Raw genomic sequence first — 20,035 nt, forward strand, 5'->3', positions numbered from 1 at the left:
AGACCAGCCTGTGCAACACTAGCAAGACCCTGTCTCTACAAAAAATAAAAAAATTAGTTGGGTGTGGTGGCATGCACCTGTGGTCCCAGCTACTTGGGAGGCTGAGGAGGGAAGATCACTTGAGTCTCGGAGGTCAAGGCTGTAGTAAGCACTGACTGTACCACGCACTCCAGCCTGGGCGACAGAGCGAGGTCCTGTCTCAAAAAAGGAGGGAGAGAGTCATCTCTATCTGTACCATCTCTAGCACAGCAAGAATACCACCTTATTCTTAAGTGTGCAACTCAGAAGAGAGCCCTCCCCAGAAGCCGACCGTGCTAGCAACCCCATCTCAGTCAGACTGCAGCCTCTAGAACTGTGAGGAAATACATTCCTGTTGCTTAAGCTGCCTGTGGTATTGTGAAGGCAGCCCCAACAGCCCAATGTGAGTGGCCCAACTTAGCGACTGTCAACCTCGCCGTGGTGCCGAACGGATGCACTCGGGGCAGCCATGCCTCAGCGTCCACGCAGCCCTTCGGTTTCCACTCTCAGTGCAGCACTCGGTAAGCTACACGAGGTATTTACACTTTTATTTTTATTTATTTGTTTTTTTGAGATGGAGTTTCACTCTTGTTGCCCAGGCTGGAGTGCAATGGCATGATCTCGGCTCACTGCAACATTTGCCTCCCGGGTTCAAGCGATTCTCCTGCCTCAGCCTCCTGAGTAGCTGGAATTACAGGTATGTACCACCATGCCTGGCTAATTTTGTATTTTTAGTAGAGATGGGGTTTCTCCATGTTGGTCAGGCTGGGCTCCAACTCTCAATCTCAGGTGATCTGCCTGCCTTGGCCTCCCAAAGTGCTGGGATTACAGGCGTGAGCCTCAGTGCCCGGCATCTATGCTTTATTATAAAATAAAATCGGCTTCATGTTTGATTTTGCCTAAGTGGAGGCTTCTGAGTATGTTAAGGAAGGCTAGAGTGAGCCATAATGTTTAGTAGCAGGTGTATTAGATGTATTTTCAATTTAAGATGGTTTTTTAAAAGAAATGTTTTTTTTTCACCAACAAAGCAAAGGCAAATAAAATAAGTTTATTGGGATGTAACCCCATCATAAATTGAGGAGCATCCATATGGGCAAGCTATAAAATCTGGAAAATTTAAATCAAATTAAATTCTGCTTTTAAAAAGATGCCTTAAGTTAACCAAGCATTTTGATAACATATTCAAATTTAATATATAAAAATAGATGTATCCTGGAAGATATAATGAAGAACATGCCATGTGCATAAATTCAGAATATCCTTTTTATACAAAGAACTACAAAAAGTTACAAAGACAGCCTTCAGGAACCACACTTAGGAAAAGTGAGTCGGAGCTGCCTTCACGCAAAGCCTCCTTCAAGGAAGTTTCACAAAGACTCCAGAACCAGCTGAGTTTTGTGAAAAAGGAATTCCAGGTTTTCATCAGGCTGAAATTAGTTACAAATGAAGGAGACTAACTCGGGTGTGCGGAAAATCTCAGCCTCAGCATCCCTGGGAAAAGCGCCTCCAAGAGTTCCGGCTTCAGGGAGTCCTGTCGCAGTACTGGACCGGTCTCATCAGCACAACCAAAATGGAAAGAAACAACTGCTCACCCGTCCTCAGGGCTACATGTACTTTCAACACACCGTGGACAGTGGAGGAAATGGGTTCTGCTTGCTGACCACTAGCTTCTGATGCTGATGCGATATGTAGCCTTTGATGTGGCCCTGCAGGACAGAAAGGGAGGAATTCGTTTACATTTTTGGATCTGAGTCATGTCAAAGATGCTGGGTGATCTAATTAATTTGGCATTAGCATTCTTCCCCAAGAGCGGCACAGTTCAGTTCAGTGGGAAGACAATGAATAAAAATAAATACAATCAACCCTCTATATCCATGGTGGGTTTCATATCCATGAATCCAACCAACTGTGGACTGAAAATATTTGGGAAAAAAAAAAACACATCTGTAATGAACATGTACAGATGCTCTTCCCTTGCCATGATTCCCTAAACAATACAGTATAACACCTATCTACAGTGCACTGAGTATTTTAAGTAACCTAGAGATAATTTAAAGTATACAGGAGGATGTGCATAGCTTTTATGCAAATACTACGTCCTATCAGTGACTGCAGCACCTGTGGATTTTGGTATCCGAGGGGGGCTGGAGAATCGACAGATACTGAGGGATGTACCACCAGTAAAGGATATGCAAACATACGGAGTATCTGTCCCCTCATGCTCCTAAGGCCCTGGTGAATGGTATTTCCTGGGCTAAAATTAATTCTATCAAAAAAAAAAAGCAAAAGGCCTTTTAACAATTTTAACACCACCACACTGAAGCTTCAAATTCTGGGCTGAATCTTGCTGTGAGTAGCTGCTTAAATTAAAACTAGGACACACACCATGTATATCAAGTTAGCCAGAATACACTGAACTTCGTCAATGTCCACGTCCTCCACCTGCATGAATTTCAGGGCAACCAGAAAAGCATCCAGAGAGAGCTGGTGTGTTTTCAGTAACAAATACCTGGAAGAGGGGAGGAGAAGGGCACTGTGGTTACCGACAGGATGCAACACTCCACAGCCAAAAAAAGGCACTGTGAGTCAGCAGGGAAAAGGCACCTCTTAATAAGCCAGTGTTCTAAAGGAGTAAAAAAATTCCCACCTATTAGATAAACTCTAAACTACACTCTCAAAGAGCTATTAAATCTAATTTGACTTTTCAATCTTTAAAAAGTCACTAGTACAAATACAAATTTTAATCATTTTCTAAGTATTTCATTAAGGTTCGTTTTTTTTTCACATTTTAATCTCCCTGAAATCAGGAAGCACCTGACAATGGGCTGTGTCTCACAGACTCAGCGAAATAGGGTCCCTGTTGTTTGTGACGTGCTACCCACAGCTCTATACAAAGTTGGCCTTTGCCTGAAGTTTACTGAACTGAGCTCCTGCTGGGACGAGGCCTCAGAAGACGTGTGAGGAAAGGAATGACTATCTCTGCATCTGCCTTTGTGACAGGCGGGAGTGGCTGGGAGGGCTACTTGGTCAGGACTAAGGGAGGGGAGTGAGTGGCGAGTCCTGTGTGCTCTGATGAAATGTGGTACCGCGGCTCTCAGGGCTGATGTTCTAAGTCATCTTCTCACATAGAACCTGCTTACCTCCCCCAGAAGTCCAGGCACAGCTTGTGCTACTCACGTGTGTCCGCGCAGGGCCCCCAGGAGGCAGTGGGCGGAGGCTTCATTTTATCCTACACAATGGAAGGAAGATGACGGCCCTACCCACACGGTGGCCTCGTCTCTTAGCCTGCAACAGCCCTGGATGTCTGACTGCTCTGCTGAGAGCCACACTGGGAGCCCAACGTGCCGGGGAAGCGCTTACACTTTCTTAAAGAGGTTCCTGTAGGTGATGATCTTCAGCTTCTCCAGGATGAGGAAGATCCCGCAGCGAATGAAGAAGGCCTCGTGCTTTGCCAGCGCCTCGTGCAGCAGCAGCAGGTTGCCCTCGCTGGTGATGGGGGAGGCGCGTCAGAAGGAGGGTGAGTTTCTCACACAGTGTGCACGTCAACTCTCATCAGGCTTGCATTTTTAAAACCCCAAACAGGAAGGATGGCATACTCTACCTCACAGCTCTGGTTACTTCTGCAAACTGCATCAGGTGATACTTTTTCAGGAGCTCCACGGTGGGCATGTGACCCTAAGACAGTCAATTTTCCAGAATGAAAATGTTTTCATTTTTGACAAAATTGTCCTTGATAAATATTCATATCAAGGAATTAAGTTTTAAGAAAATTGCAGCCTGAGTTTCTTAGAATGTCCATGGATTAAACACATCATAGTACACTAGGAAAACAACACAGGTCTAGAAATCAGAACACCTGGGTACAATACACTTTTGTCATTCCATGACACGTGACCTTGATCTTGACCTTCTCACATTTCTTCGCATTTCTGTAACAGGAGAGTGATAACTGAAGAAATGCTAGTATAAGCATGAGATGTAGGCATACAGAAGTAGCTTCCAGAAGAATCAGCTAAGCATTTGAAACTGGCTGTCAGTTAAATGGGGTGAGAAGTGAGGAGGGCAAGGCCACAGCAGCGCTTCTCCATCACAATCCATTCAGAGCTACAGAAGCTTTAGCCACCTGTGTGCAATGCTTTTCTCATTAGTCAATTAACTTACCAGTTATTTCAAGTATCAAAAATACATTTCAGTAACTAAATGAAATACCCACAGAGAGGGTGAAATGACATTTTTCTTTCTTGGTGAATCCACTGCTTTTAACTTAGGTTTTAAGGGAGGAATACAAATGATACGTACTTATTTTGTCACATGAACGTTAAACTCTTGAGTTAAATACTTTTAAGGGAAACAAGACACAGGGAGAGCTTTTCTAGAAGGACCTGGAGGCGTAAGGCATGAAGCTCTGGGTTTGGGCCACACCCAATGCATGCTCCTTCTTTATTTTGGGGTGTGCTCATACACAGCTCAGGCTGTGATCAACTACAGACTGTCTGCTAGGTTTTAAAATACCTATCAGCTGTCAACTTTGTGAAAGCACCAGGATCTATAAACATGGAGTAACAATCACTCACCAATAGCATTTTTACTGGAAGCAAATAGATCAGAATCATCCTTTTGTTCTTCTGACTAGAACGGTGACAATGCTCAAAGGCAAACGACAGGTACTCCTCAGCTGCAAAGAAGGCAGAGCCAGCACGCGTGAGACCAACGCACCTGCTTCAGGCCCCTTCCTGCTCCATTTTCTACCACTGTCTCCTGATTTAAAAGACAAAAGCCCCCTCCCTTTATTATCTCAAAAAATATCAGCCCAGTTTCATTTCTGTGATCAATGACTTTCCTTAAGTAAAATCCATACCCCCAAATTCAACGGGAACTGCCTGGGAAGTCCTACTTCACAGAGGAAAACTGAAGAAAATAACTTTCACAGAGATTCTGATTTGCCTAAGGTCATCTGGCAAGCCATTATGATAACATTTTAAAAGTTTGACCCTGCTCAGATGATTTCTACATTCATGAAAAATATAAAGACATATTTAAAAATGTACCTCCACAATACATTTTAATCACTCATAATTAAACAATGAAAATAACTTAGTAAAACACCATCCTCCAGCTTAACATATAATTAGTGATCATATATCTTCCATTTTAAATGACCGCATGCTTTAAAAAATTAACTTATTGTTAATAACACACAACATATTAATTTTGTCCTGAGAGCAATATTAAAAAACAGACTTGAATTTAATAGATTTCAAAATACAAAAGTAATTCTATTCGTCAAGATTAATCCTACAAACTACATGACAGGCCTGCAAAGAGTTCAGCCCATGCTAACAAGGAACTCTCAGAACAGGCAGGCAGGAGCTGAGCCTTGTCCTGAGGCTGGAAAGCTGAAGGGTCAGGGGTTTCTGGACAATGATTCCACGTTCTCCCTAGGTGAAGAGAAGAGGCTTTGCTAAGGCTGAGTTTGGGTCAAGAATTAGGAAAGTGAGATGTTCCTGTTTATGTAAGTTCTTCCTGAACAGTGATATTAAGTCCCAAATATAAGAGAACAGAGATGCTCAGAGCTGCAGAGGCCCTCCCTTATGTAGAATGGGTCACCAGAAGCAGCAGGCCCTGGGGTCTGGGTCGAGGCCTAGGGAACCCACACTGAGACCACACACTGCCTCTGCTCCTAAACTGTGTGGCCACACTGGCACAAAAAACATCCAGTCTTGCACAGCGAGCGTGAATGCTGTGGGGCCAGTGTCTCTTCCAAACCACAAAGCCATGACCCACGAGGAGCTCTGTGGGGCTGAGACCAAGGAACAAGGATTCAATGAGAGTCTGCAATATCCCACCAGCTGCCAGTTTGACTTTTGCAAACTAGCCTCTAAAAAGTATACCTTTGCTACTGCCCAAGGTAATCTCAAATTCTCCTGGATATACAAAAAATGCATTTTTTTTCTTTTTTTTGAGATGGAGTCTCACTCTGTTGCCCAAGCCGGAGTGCAGTGGCGCGATCTCAGCTCACTGCAAGCTCCGCCTCCCGGGTTCGCGTCATTCTCCTGCCTCAGCCTCCCGAGTAGCTGGGACTACAGGAACCCGCCACCGTGCCCGGCTAATTTTTGGTATTTTTAGTAGAGACGGGGTTTCACCGTGCTCTCGATTTCCTGACCTTGTGATCTACCCTCCTCAGCCTCCCAAAACGCTGGGACTACAGGCGTGAGCCACCGCGCCCGGCCAAAAAATGCATTTTCTAATAGTTAACGTAAGCTGAGATTTTTCTGCTGTCTTTGAGGGAACCTTAGTCATTTTGCATCAAATAATATATTTCGGTTGCAGTCAAAAATATCTAGAGGGGTATAAATCTCTGAAATTAATAAATTAATGGAAGTATACATACAACAACTGAGATACTCCGAATACTCTCTTTCTTACATAAATAATATAAAATCACAGTAAAGAAAATCACCACAATCTCTGCAGACATTTTATCCACTTAAATACAATTAGGGCTCTAGGAATTCCTAGCAGTAAAATGGAAAACAAAATCTCTGCAAGCTACAAGGCAGAAGATGTATGGCCAGCGCTGGCTTTTTGGGGACACAGAATCACTCAGTAATCTCAGAGCATCACACTGTCAATGGCTTTCTATTTCTTTTACAGTCAAACGAAAGGGTTGGATGATACAGACTTAAACAAACTTTTTAGCTCTAAAGATGTCAGAAACTATGACTATGTCGCATCAATATTAATAATAATTTCTGGCTATGTTAGGCATTCAAAAATACCACTTACTGAATCCTCAGAAGAAAAAAAATCAATACCTTAATAAAATCCAATAGGATAGAATTTAAAAGCTTCTCCACCTTTATGCTTCATATTAAGAGAAAAAAAAAGAGACAGATAAGAAAAGCCCTTCTTTAATTTAAAAGCCCTAGATCTACTAAAAACTGAAAGGAAATGAACAGTCAGTCCATACAAGCCCACAGAGTAAAAACTGTGAAAGGAAATGGTCTATACAAGCCTATAGAATAAAAAGCCAGAGCGTCTTTATGAAAGGGCTATTATTTATCTTGCATTGCCTAAAGTTTATGTTGCTTCATGTACTTGGGACTGTGCGCTCAACAAACAGCTGAAGAAGAGTTTAAAGTCTGGTTTAAGCACAACAGAAGAGATCACCAAGAATGATGCCATGACAGCCAATAAAAAATTACAAAAAGAAGAAAAGACTAGTTTCCTGTTCTTGAGAAAGTTACCAACGTAAACTAATACAATAATGTCAGGTGTGGTAGCGACACACCGTGCGAGGCTGTTTAAACAGGAGCTCTGTGGTAGCAACACACTGCACGAGGCTGTTTAAACGTGAGCTCTGACACCAGGTCCAAGGGCATATCCCCTGCTTCTAAGTCATCTCCATGAGGGATTTGTAGGTCATTAAGTCAGTCGCTGAACTAAATGTTGTCCTAATCTCCATTTCCTATGTCAACATAACCAGCATCTATTACAGGGTCAAAAGGCAAATAAAGAAAACAATGATTTACATTCTATTCCGAGAACAGTCATGCTCAGTGAACTCAGAAAAGGATGTCTATGATGCCTGTGAGACTCCAGCATGCACTTCAGAGACCCAGTGTGGATTAAGAATCTTCAATATCATTTCCCTTTAATCAGCTTTAGTGTCAAATATGTATATATAACTTGGTCCATATTTAAAAATAAAATATAGTAATTGTGTTCTCTGAAACTATCTTTATTATTCAAAGTTGTTCAGAATGCAATGTCTTATTTAAAATACTGGGAAAAAAAGATTAGCAACATACCTTGCTTAAAGTCGCTGTCAAACATGGCCTTGCGTCCAACGTAGTATTTGTATGTTACTCTCTGTGCAGTGCTGTAATCGTCTTTCAGGTTTGAGCTGTCAATTGCTCTAATTAGCGGTTTACATAAATGGAGTTTGTTGATCTATAATGAATAACAATCCATTTAAAATATTTAAAAACAACAAAAACAGGTGGCAAAACAAATTACTAAGCATGTCTCCTTAAAATGCAAATTACAAAACCTATTGTATCATAAAAATTATTTATATAATAAAACCAAAACAGAGAGCAGCCAGCATAGATGGCATTCACCCTGGGAGGCTCTGCGAAGCCGTTCCAGGGGGCACAGCCCTACAGGAGCCAGTGCTAGTGGAGGCTCTGGGAAGCCGTTCCAGGGGGCACAGTCCTGCAGGAGCCAGTGCTAGTGGAGGCTCTGGGAAGCCGTTCCAGGGGGCACAGTCCTGCAGGAGTCTGTGCTTGTGCAGCACCGGCAGCAAGGTGGGGTGCTCTACAGGAGTGGAAGGCCCTGGACAGAAGGCACAAGTCCCAGCTGCTGACACGTGATGGGCTGCTCTTCACCTGACTGACTTTATGTGGCAATGGTTTCTTTATCCATCTATCCATCTACGTGCCTGCTTTTCCATAGTTAATTATGACCACAGAAGACAAAAGGCTCTGGAGTGAAACCGCCTGCACTGAAAGCCCAATTCCACCACACTGGGCCAGCTGCTTCACACACAGGGGCCTTCGTTTCCTCTGGGGCTGGGAGCGCTAACCTCAGAGGGCTGATTGTCAACAGGAAGACATTTGTAAAGCATTCAGAATAGTGCCTTGCACCTAGTAGGCATTCAACAAATGTTCGCTATTAGGACTAGGAATACGGTTATGATCATTTTGCAAGCAACACCAGGGAGGCTAGCTGATATATATGATATGTGGGAAGCCCAGGAGAATCGAAAATTGTAAAGACAGAAAGGATTCAAACAGAAGCGCACCTTGAAGTAGATTTTAAACAGCTGGTTCACCAGAAACAGCATGCCCCACTTCTTAGAGTCCTCTATACCAGCACGGCTACGGGGAAATAATTTTTTTTAAGTTACATAGGAAATCAAAATTTTATTTATAAATCACAAAATAAACTGCCTAAACAAATTAATATCTTGAGGTAAAGTCCCAAAGCTCAAGTCATATTCATATCAACTTATTCATATCAAGTCATATTCATCAAACAAAATAACATTATGAAAAAAGATGTCTTACCTGATGGGTAAAAATAAAAGAAAAAGCAAACCAGGAAAATCCCAATTAACTACTTGAGTAACATCCTCCCTCCGCGGCACCAGCTAAAAACTGCCTCATTTGCAGCAACAATGTGTAAAATTTGTTATAAACCATTTTTGAAAAATGGAAAAATAGGGCATGGTGATGTGTGCCTGCAATCCCAGCCACTCAGGAGGCTGAGGCAGGAGAATCACTCGAACCCAGGCCAATGCACTTCAGCCTGGGTGACAGAGCGTGACTCCGTCTCAAAAAACAAAAACAAAAAAAGAAAAGAAAAATGGAAAAATACCTTCTCATCAGTACAACAAAACAAACGAGTAAAACACAAAGAGGATGAGTCCCACCAAGGCAGACACAAAAAGTACACACTGTGGGCATCCATTTACATGAAGTCACCGAACAGGCAGGAAATGACCCACGGTGGAACAAATCCAGACGGCAGAAAGGGCCTGCCCCACATGAGGGATGAGGGAAGTTTCTGGGGTGGCAATCGTGTCCTATACCTCAGCAGCAAGCAGACAGATAATACTGTAGGTAGTTCACTGCATGCAAATTTTACCTCAAAAGACTGAAAAAACAGAAACTGAAGCACCTAGGGGAGGGTGTGCCACTGTCTGCAATTAACTTGGAAATAGTCACATGTTACACAACACTTCGGTCAACTACAGATGACCACATGTGAGATGGGGGTCCTACAGATTCTCACACTGTATTTTTACTACATCTTTTCTGTGTTTAGATATGTTTAGACACACAAATAATTCCCACTGTGTTCCAGTTGCCTACAGCATTCAGTGCAGCCACACAAGGCTGCTCTTGCTCCTCGCAGCCTAGGACCCACAGGCTGCGCCCCACAGTGGGGGTGTGTAGTAGGCCACGCCATCTAGGTTTACGAAGAACACTCTGTGGTGTTAACAAAATGATAAAATCACTCAAAGTCAAGGCACAAAAATACAAAAGTGCCCAGTACAGAAAATAAGCAGGTGGTTTACAAGCCACAGAACATAAAATTACTCTTAAAGACCAAAATGTGTCCATATAGAAACACTTAAAATAATGTAAAAATACAATTTTAAAATATCAAACCCTGTTTTATAACTGCCTGTGAGCTGCTCTAAGCAGGTCTATGACTTTTATCATTCCCTAGGTGCATGACCTCAAACAAAAGTCTCTCAAGGTCTCGTTTTCCTCATCTGAAAACGGAGACAAATAATAATATTGTTCTATGACTTCAAAGAGCTATGGGAAAACCAAACAAAACACGTAAGTACTCTGTAATTCACGTAAAATGCTACATGTATGGTAATATCGTAGCTGGTCTGGCACCAGGAACGATGACCTCTATTGGAGACTGTGACAAAAGCAAACCCCAACAGGAAAGAGATGTCACTGGGGATCTGCCTCTGTCTTCTGAGTGTCCCCTCAGGGTGGAAATGCTGCGTCACATGGTAGCTCTACGTCCAACTTTGAGGAACTGCCTTCCCGTTTCTGCACAGCAGCTGCACTGTTTTTGTTCCCCTGGCAATGTGTACAAGACTCGTCTCCCTGCATCCTCACTGGCGCTGCCCATCTTTCTGATTACAGTCATCCCACTGGGTGTGGACTGGCAGCTCTCAGAGGTTCTGATTTGCATTTCAAGTGACTGATGCATTAGTCATTGCTGACTAAGTCATTGGTGACTAATGACGTTGAGCATCTTTTCATGCACTTACTGGCCACTTGTGAATTTTGTTTGGAAAATTTTTCAAATTCTTTAACCATTTTAAAATTGGATTGTCTTTTTACTGTTGAGTTGTAATAATTCTTTATATATTCTGGATATTAGGCCCTTATCAGATGTATTATTTGCTAGTTTATGGTTGTTTTTTACTTTTTTGAGAATGTCCTTTGAAGTCTAAAGTGTTTAATTTTGATGAAGTCCGATTTATTTTTTCCTTTGGTGGCTTATGCTTTTGTTGTTGCATCTGAGAAGCCTCATCAAACGCCATGAAGGTCACTGCTGTGCAGGAATACACAACCAAGCAAAATTTCAAGTATTCATTTAAGAAACACTGATTGAGCTCCTGTGGTGCAAGGAACGCCAGTGATGGAGAAGGCCCATGCCCTTACGCACTTCGCAATCAAATACAACGTCATCAAATCATTTGGTAAACACAGTGAAAGAAATGTACAGTCTGCTATGAATGTTTATAAAAGGGAAATCTGATCCACCATGAAGTCCAGCAGCGAGAGGCTTTAGAGAAGGCGGAAACCTTTAAATGAGTATAGACTGCCAGAAGTCGAGGAGAACCTCCCAGCAAAGGAAACGGCACCCATGGGAGGCCTCAGTGGGAAAGTGCCATGGCATAGGAAGGACTTTTCTACAGTCCAGCCTTGGTACAAAAAGTTCTGAAGTGAGGCTGGGTAGGGAGGCCATGTTACCCCCACAGCACTATACATCTTGTAGGCTTGGCTGAACAGCTGCACAATTCAAACTCTGCTTATCTTCAGCAATTGGATGCCTGAGGTCAGAGGCTCCCCTCTTGGTTAAACCAGCTAAGACCAGCAGGATGCTAAGTGGAAGTCCACCTGGCCTTTGCAGGGCCTCCAACTTCATTACAATCTCATTTTCATGCTCAGTGACACTCCCACCAGTGCCACAACGGCTGACAATCACCATGACAATGACGGGAAGAAGCCGTAAAAGGACAAAAAGATGGCAGTGCTTCAGCTCCCGGAAGTTCACTGTCCATTTCCAGAAAAGCCATGAATATTCTTCCCCTTGCTTTCAATGTCCAACCCCTTCATTCGAGAAACCGTCTATTTCAATCCCTCACCCGTCAGGAGTAGAGAAGTTGATTTGTGAGCCACACTCCTGCTTCTTCATTCCTTGGCCTTTACATACAGCTTGCTCTGCTCAACCCTTACTTTTGGTTTCATGGATGGGATCTACGACACCCAAAAGGAAAAGTTCCCATCTTTTGAGGCTACCAAGTTTATTGGCAACAAACATGGTGAGTGAAAAGAGAAGCTGGGCTACTGCTATGGTTTGGATGTGGTTTTTTGGCCACATCCAGCCTCATGTTAAAACCTGATCCCCGTTGTTGGAGGAGGAGCCTAATGGGAGGTTTTCAGGTCATGGGGGTGGACCCCTCATGAATGGCTTGGTGATGTCCTTGCCATAATGAATGAGTTCTCGCTCTGAGCTCCTGTAAGCGTTCCCAGACAGCTGGTTGTGGAAGAGCCTGGTGCCTCCCCTTCTATCTCCTGCCTCCTCTCTTGCCATGTAGTGGGCTCCTCTTTGTCTTCCAGCATGAGTGGAAGCAGCCTGAGTCCTCACCAGAAGCAGATATGAGCACCATGCTTCTTGTGCAACCTGCAGAACTGTGAGCCAAATAAACCTCTTTTCTTACATTCCGCAGCCTCAGGTATTCCCCTCTTTTCTTACATTCTCCAGCCTCAGGCATTCCCCTCTTTTCTTACATTCCCCAGCCTCAGGTATTCCCCTCTTTTCTTACATTCCCCAGCCTCAGGTATTCCCTTCTTTTCTTACATTCCCCAGCCTCAGGTATTCCTTTATAGCAATACAAGAGGACTAAAACAACTACTCTCTGGGAACGATAGTTTTTTGTTTATTTATATATGGATACCTTTGATAATCTTTCTTTGCTTTAAAATTTCCTAAATCTCATAAATAAATGTGATTATATACTTGGTGAAGAGATGTGAGTTTTAGAAGAAAAAATGGAAACCCTAAAGCAGAATCAGATGGAAAGCTGAGAATTTAAAAATAAATAATGACAGAAAAGATCAGTTAACGTGTAAGCAGGTCAATACAAATTACCTAAAATGAGGGAGAGGAAAAAAAAAAAAAAAAAAAGGATTGAGGCCAGGTGCAGTGGCTCACGCCTATAAATCCCAGCACTTTGGGAGGCCAAGGAGGGTGGATCACTTGAGGTCAGAAATTCAAGACCAGCCTGGCCAACATGGTGAAACCCCATCTCTACTAAAAATACAAAAATTAGCCAGACGTGGTGGCATGTGCCTGTAATCCCAGCTATTCAGGAGGCTGAGGGAGGAGAATGGTTTGAACCCAGGAGGCGGAGGTTGCAGTGAGCTGAGATGGCGCCACTGCACTCCAGCCTGGGCGACAGAGCAAGAGTCTGTCTCAAAAAAAAAAAAAGATTAAAAAATAAACAAAGAGACTAACAGTGGCCTGTGAGGGATAATATCATGCATTTAACACACATGCAGTTGAAATCCCAGAAAGAGAAGAGAAAAAATGGGGCCAAAGGTAGTTGAAGAATGTAAAACATTAAATTTTTTAAAACATCAACTTACAAATATAGGAAGCCCAATGAACCCTAAACAGGAGAAATTAAAGAAAAAAAAAAAGCCAACTATGCACATCAGAGCCAAATTACTGAATGCCAATGATAAAGAGAAAGTCATAGCCAGAGGAAAAAGACCCATTCTATACAGGGAACGATGGCAAGGACTCATCAGAAGCAAAGGAAACCAGATGGAACGACATTTTTAAAGTGCCAAAAGGAAAAAACTGTCAACCCACGAGACTCCATGTAGCAAATGGAGCCTTAAAAAATGAAGGTAATCAGTGCTGCTTCTTCACTGGTAAAAAGAGAAAATTTCTTAAAAAAAATAAAGACAGTTTCAGAAAAATGAAAGCTTAAAAGATTCACTGCCCTCAGACCCTCACCAAATGCAAATGCGGAAGAAAGTGCCTCAGGAAAGGGAAATGGCACTAGACGGAAACTGGTTCCTGCAGAGAGGAGCTCCAGGCATGGTCAAATGTGGGCAAATGAAGACTCTTTTTTTCCCTCAGCTCTTATTTCCTTTACAAAACAATCAACTTTTTAAAGCAAAAATAATGATGGTTGTGGGATTTTAACGTGTAGAAGTGAAATATGTGTCAACAATAAACACAGGCCAGAAAGGGTGAACGCTGCAAGAAAACACCACCAACAGCGTCTGGTGGTCGGTCCTCAAGTCCTTACTCACGTGTCACTGGCACAGACCCGGAAACAGCTCATCAGTAACTCTGCTGCTTTTTCCAACATGTCCCCAACTTTGCTTTTTCCTTTCTTTACCAACTGCTGATCTGCCTAATAAAATATAAAAACATTTATTTTATTTCATTTTTCTGAGGCAAGATCTTGCCTTGTCATCCAACCTGGAGTGCAGTGGCACAATCACACCTCACTGCAGCATCAACCTCCTGGGCTCCACTGATCTTCCCACCTCAGCTTCCTGAGGAGCTGGAACCATGGAACCAGGTACTACCATGCCTGGCTAGTTTTGGGTTTTGTTTTGTTTTTTTTTTTTTTAATTTTAATTAATTTTAATATTTTTTTTCTTTTTTTTTTGTAGAGACAGGGTCTCACTTTGTTGCTCTGGCTGGTCCTGAACTTCTGAGTCCAAGTAATCCTCCCATCCTGGCCTCCCGAAGTGTTGGGATTATAGGCATGAGCCATTGTGCCCAGCCAAAACATTAATTTCTTAAAGCAAAAAATGGGTACAATTAAGACTCAAAGTCCCGAAAGATTCTGGAGAAATCAGGTAGCATGTACTATACTATAATATTTTTAAAAACTGAGAAGTCTGTATTACTCCAATTCTTCCACAAACCAAATCTTTCTTCAATTATTTCAAGTTAAGTCAGTCACCAATTTTTCAAACCTGCACTGCATATGTTACTAAGCAACTAAGCTCTCTCTTACTTCAGTCCCTGAAGTTGGCTAGTCAAAACACTTGAAATAAAAACGTTTAACAAATATTAAAGTCATCACTGAGTTTGACTTTTCCCTCGCATTTGGGAGGATGGCCTTGGTTAAAGAAGAAAGAATCTGTTTCTGTCACTTGCGTTCTCCACAAACCCGAGGCCTGCAACAGGCTTGCAGATGACCCACAGCTCAAACTATATTCACAACAACACTAAGCCATTATGGTCTTATTTTTACTGTATTAACATTTGCATTGATGGTGCAAAAACAGCAATAGGTAAAATGCTGGAGTGCTCCCACCAGCACCAAACTACACAAGTAATCACCATGTTCTTAAACACCAGACACTTTACAATCAATCAATCAATCAACAAACCAGTAAAATTAGTTTCCTTTAAAAAATGTCCTTGATGAGCCAAGCACAGTGGTTCACACCTGTAATCCCAGCACTTTCGGAAGGCTGAGGTGGGAGAATCACTTGAGCCCAGGAGTTGAGACCAGCCTGGGCAATATGGCAAGACTCTGTCTTAATTAAAAATTTTTAAATTAGCCTGGTATCATGGCATAGACCTGTAGTCCCAGCTACTCGGGAGGCTGAGGTGGGAGGCTTCAGCCCAGGAACTCAAGGCTGCAGTGAGCTATGACTGCACCATTGCACTTCAGCTTGGGTGACAGAGCAAGACCATCTCTAAATAAATAAATAAAATGTCCTTGATAATGCAGTAAATATGAATTTTCTTAAATCTTGGTCCTTGAGCACACATGTTTTTTATATTCTTTGTGATGAAATGAGAAGCATACAGCACTTCTGTTGCACACAGGTGTCTCATGGCTGTTTACAGAAAAGCTCTGGGCAGCTGTCTGAGCTGTGAGCTGAACTAGCTGCTTCTTGCGGAACAGAAAACTGACAGGCAGACACAGCTACCCAGGCTTGGGCATCTGGCTGACCATATTCTCCAAAACGAATGAAACAAATCTGTCACTTCCAGACAAACAACTGATGGTACTGGTTGCCAATGACAACATTTGTGCTTTCAAGAAAAATCAGAATTCTGGAAAACTTCTATGAACTACCGTGAGCTTAGCAGCTTTTCCTTACTCCAAGGCTTTTCTGATGAGGCCCCTGGAGATGTCAAGGAAGGTAGGGGTTTGGGGGTTGGGTTTTTAACAGTGGTATGTCAACACTTGGGAGGTGCTGCATGGCTCAGTAAGCCAATATTCTCCAAATGGTCTGCTATGGTCTGAAGGCTTGCGTCCCCTCCAAAACTCATGCTGAAATCCTAACCCTCAAAGTGACGGTGTTTGGAAGAGAGGCCTTTGGAAGGTGATGAGGTCACGAAGGTGAAGCTGTCATGAATGGGAAAGAGAGATCCCTTGCCCCATCTACCACGTGCAGACACAGCAAGAAGATGCTATTAGCCAGGAAGCAGCCCTCTTCATCAGACAGTCAACCTGCTGGTGACTTGATCTGGACCTCCCTGCCTCCAGAACTGTGAGACATAAATGCTTGTTGGTTACAAGCCACCCAGTTTATAGTATTTTCTTATAGCAGTCCAAATGGACTAAGACATGACTAACGCAAGATATTACGAAATCCATTCAGTGCTTCAGGCAGACCAGTGGATTTCAGTGTAAAGGTAGAAAAAGTTTATTGGTACACTTCAGAAGCCAATTGTAACTAACCTTTTAAAAAAAAAACTGCCTCTTGGAGTTTTTGTATATAGAGTCAAAGAATTATCTCAATGGTCTGGAAAGCCTATGAGAATATTCCTCTCTTTTCCATCTACATCTTTGTGATGTAGCCTTTCACCATCAGGCAGAGAAATACTTTACTCAAAACAGTGTACTACAACAGAGTGAGTGCAGAAGCAAGCGAGGGGACCAGATTGCCTCTGCTGAACTAGACATCAAAGAGGTCAAAAGTGATGTGACACAACTTTTCTTAGTATTTTGTTTTGGAAATATAGTTATTTTGTATTTAAAAAGTCAGTTATGTTACATGTAAAAAGTTTATTATTGTTGCTTTCAAATGAATATTTTAAAATCTTCTCTAATTAAAATTTCTAATACAGTAAATATAAATAGATATAACAAAAATAAAAGCTCTCTGAGGTCTTCAGTATACTTTTCAGTTCTAAAATTTCCATTTGGTTCTTCTTTATATCACCTATTTCCTTGTTAAGACTTTAAATGTTTTCATTTGTTTCAAGCACGTTCTAAATTGCTTGCTGAATCAAGAGGGCTGTTTAAAACTCTTGTCAGGTAATTCCAACATCTGTGCAATCTCAGCATTGGTGTCTTCTGCTGAATGTTTTTTCTCATTCGACATCTCCGAAAGTTGAGATTTTCCCGGTAATCAGTGTCGATTAGATCCCGGATATTTGAGGCACTACCTGACGAGACTATGGACTTTATTTCTCTTGTTTAGCAGGCCTCACCATGCAAGCAGAGAAACAGGCGCATCCCCTTTGCCACTGAGTGGGGGAGGTCTAGTTCCCCTGCTTAGCCTCTGACATCCACCTGGTGGGGAGGGGGACTAGCTCCTCATTACTGCTAGCCCACGGTGGAAGTCCTGGGCCACCCCCAGCCCGCACCACTTTGCAGATGGGCGGGAGGGACCTGCTGACTTTTTTGTGCCTGGCACTGGAGTGAGGTAGTGACGGTCAGAGTTCTGTCTTGCTGGACTGTCTTCCCAGCCTCCTGGTTTCCTTGGGGCTTTTTGTCTCTGCCTGATGGTGAAAGGCTTCAGGTTTCTAACGTGCCCAGTCCAGGACAGACAGGAGACAAAAAGGAAACCTGGAGACTCCCTACATGTAACTCTGAGCCCCATCCCCCTCTTCTCTCCACCTCCCATAGCCATGCCCGCCTGACAACTCCCAGGGTTTTAACTGTTTTTAGCAGGCACAAAAGGGAGAAATCCATTGCATCCTGACTGGAACTGAAGTCAACAATCATTCCTAAAACTGTAAAGGGGTTGTCCTAAAACCAAAAAGTTGACAAATGCTGCTCCATAATGGGGACTTCCGTGGGTCCCCATGGGGACGTCGCCTCCATAAAACCCAGGATCTCCCCTCACCCCAGGGAAGCCCCCTCCTACTGCCCAAATCTATATGAAGCTGAATTCTTTTTGGCAGGGGAGCAGGCCACATCTTAAAGGTAGAAGAGATGCAGAATAGCTCATTTGTTGTTGTTCCACTCACTTCATAAAAATAACACATACCATAAATGGTTAACCACAGAATGGAACCTCTCCCTCTATATGAACAGTGTGGAAATCTGAGCAAATGTTTATTTAAATCTGTTTGTGTTAACCCAGAAAGAATAGTCAATATCTTTCTTTTGCTCCCTATACCAGACACATCCCAACTCCAATTCGCTCCTCAAAACTTCTGGGAAGAATGACATGAAATTAAACAACAGATAGTCATCAAGTTTCAGTTTTAAAACAATAATGACAGCAAATTAAACTTACATTATTGGCAAACACTCGAAGGTCAAGCGCTACTGCATACATGACAGGCAGAGCCCTACAGGGCAAAAAGTAAACAAAAGTGTGAGGGGCTATGTGGCCCAAGATTCCATCCCCAGAGGTGGGAAGAACACGGACACCCAGGGCTACTATCCAGAATGGAGTCCGCACTCATCCAAAACTCTGACAGTTGTCTGCTTCCTCACCTTCTGTCCAGGTAGGCTGCAGGCCCCAGAATTCCTGATCATCCCGGGGCCCCACAATGCGGTGCTCCACACCCCTTTCCCCAACCCGGTCAGAGGCCCCAGCCCTGCTTCAGTTCTGGGCTCCCAGGATATCCTCCTCCCCTCAGCTTCCCACCAGTATCCAAACAGCACCACTAAAAAAGAAGTGGTTTGATCAGATTTCCTAACAGGAACCAGAATATGTAATACACAAAATGTCACAAAACAACTTTTACAGCCAACTGGCAAAACTGGACTGTTTTCATGTACAAGTTTTCACGTTAAAAGATAAAAGGGTGGCAGGAGGCAGAGGCTGCAATGAGCCGAGATTGTGCCACTGCACTCCAGCCTCGGCAACTGAGCAAGACTCCTTCTCAAAAAAAATAAAATAAAATAAAAATAAAAGGGTGGGTTTGTTTGCAAAAGGCCTTTGGTTATTTTAGTATAAACAAATTTCGGTATTAACCTATAGTTCGTTAATAAATCAAAAAATTAAGAATTAGTTTGGCAAGGCATTTAAAAATACCACCATTATTATGTATTAGAACACCCCAAATGAACTGTAGTTGGTCTACCTCTTTTATCTAAGGTTTAAAACCAAAAGTTCAAAATTGACAACTGAAGGAAAAAACAGTATTTAAATCTACCATTTAGATTTGTAACTCCACTAATCTGTGTAGATATTACCATATGTCAACACACTGATTATTAAATATCCACATGGAAAATACAATACACATTTATTTAAAGCAAATTTGTAAAAAGATTCTGCTAAAAAAAAATTGCCATTTGCTAATTCAGCTGTTTCTGTTCACACTTACCAGTTTTCTTCTTTGTGGGCCTGGAATGCTCGCAAGAATGACGTACTGTATTAAGGAAGATATGGTATATGAAGTTCAAATAATGCTACGTACAATAAAAGTAAAGAATAAGAATCTAAATTTTAAGGAACATAGCTCACCCTTTAGCAGATTTATGCTGCAACAATAGTAAGTTCTTGAAGGAAAAAAGGTATAAGCTCACATTACAAATATCTGTATCTCATTAGGCTCAAGTATACTAAATACACTTATTTCATACATACTGTCTCCTAAATAAAAAAGACTTACAAGATTTTTTAAAATCAGCCATTTCAGACATTTTATTTGGTTTCTCTGAGCGCAGATGATCATGAGTTATATTTAAGTGCTTTAGAATCTGTAGCATAAGGCTGATTTTATCAACTCTAGAATTCTTGAATTCTAAGGAGGCTGTTAGCAAATAGCCCAACTCTCTTCTGTGTATATTTAAACAAGGTGGTTAAAACGAAAAGACAAAATCTAAAGATACATACAAATCCTTAGAACACTCACTGATTCAGGCCATAACTAAAGATACCCTTTAAATGACTTAAGTATGAACTGGTTTGATTTAAGGTCTTCAGCCGCCACAATTCAATGCCGATGTGCATCTGAGTCCACTCTTGTCCTTCTCTGCCTGAATTCTGGATTTCTGATATTTCACCAACAGGAC

The 20,035-nt window shown here is 42.3% G+C and overlaps 1 protein-coding gene across 5 annotated transcripts in view; it reads right to left on the reverse strand.

The window, feature by feature from the left end:
• Positions 1-1,045: 1,045 nt before the first annotated feature.
• The window catches only part of PCID2 (PCI domain containing 2), a 31,111-nt gene continuing 12,121 nt past the window's right edge, over positions 1,046-20,035 (reverse strand). For 2 of the 5 annotated variants that reach the window (XM_009248805.4, XM_024230721.3), the window contains exons 5-14: positions 19,345-19,386; positions 18,303-18,357; positions 14,109-14,212; positions 8,825-8,900; positions 7,830-7,971; positions 4,593-4,693; positions 3,620-3,693; positions 3,379-3,504; positions 2,404-2,527; positions 1,046-1,724 (exon numbers count right to left, since the gene is read on the reverse strand). In XM_009248805.4, the coding sequence (XP_009247080.1) occupies positions 1,635-1,724; positions 2,404-2,527; positions 3,379-3,504; positions 3,620-3,693; positions 4,593-4,693; positions 7,830-7,971; positions 8,825-8,900; positions 14,109-14,212; positions 18,303-18,357; positions 19,345-19,386 (934 nt within the window). In that variant the 3' untranslated portion in view covers positions 1,046-1,634. Of the gene's footprint in view, positions 1,725-2,399; positions 2,528-2,752; positions 3,248-3,378; positions 3,505-3,619; positions 3,694-4,592; positions 4,694-7,829; positions 7,972-8,824; positions 8,901-14,108; positions 14,213-18,302; positions 18,358-19,344; positions 19,387-20,035 lie in introns of those variants that run through there. The other 3 variants (XM_024230722.3, XM_054529297.2, XM_054529296.2) reach the window with 3 other exon arrangements.

The sequence above is a fragment of the Pongo abelii genome, chromosome 14 (genome assembly GCF_028885655.2).
Source record: "Pongo abelii isolate AG06213 chromosome 14, NHGRI_mPonAbe1-v2.0_pri, whole genome shotgun sequence".
In the NCBI taxonomy this organism is placed as follows: domain Eukaryota; kingdom Metazoa; phylum Chordata; class Mammalia; order Primates; family Hominidae; genus Pongo; species Pongo abelii.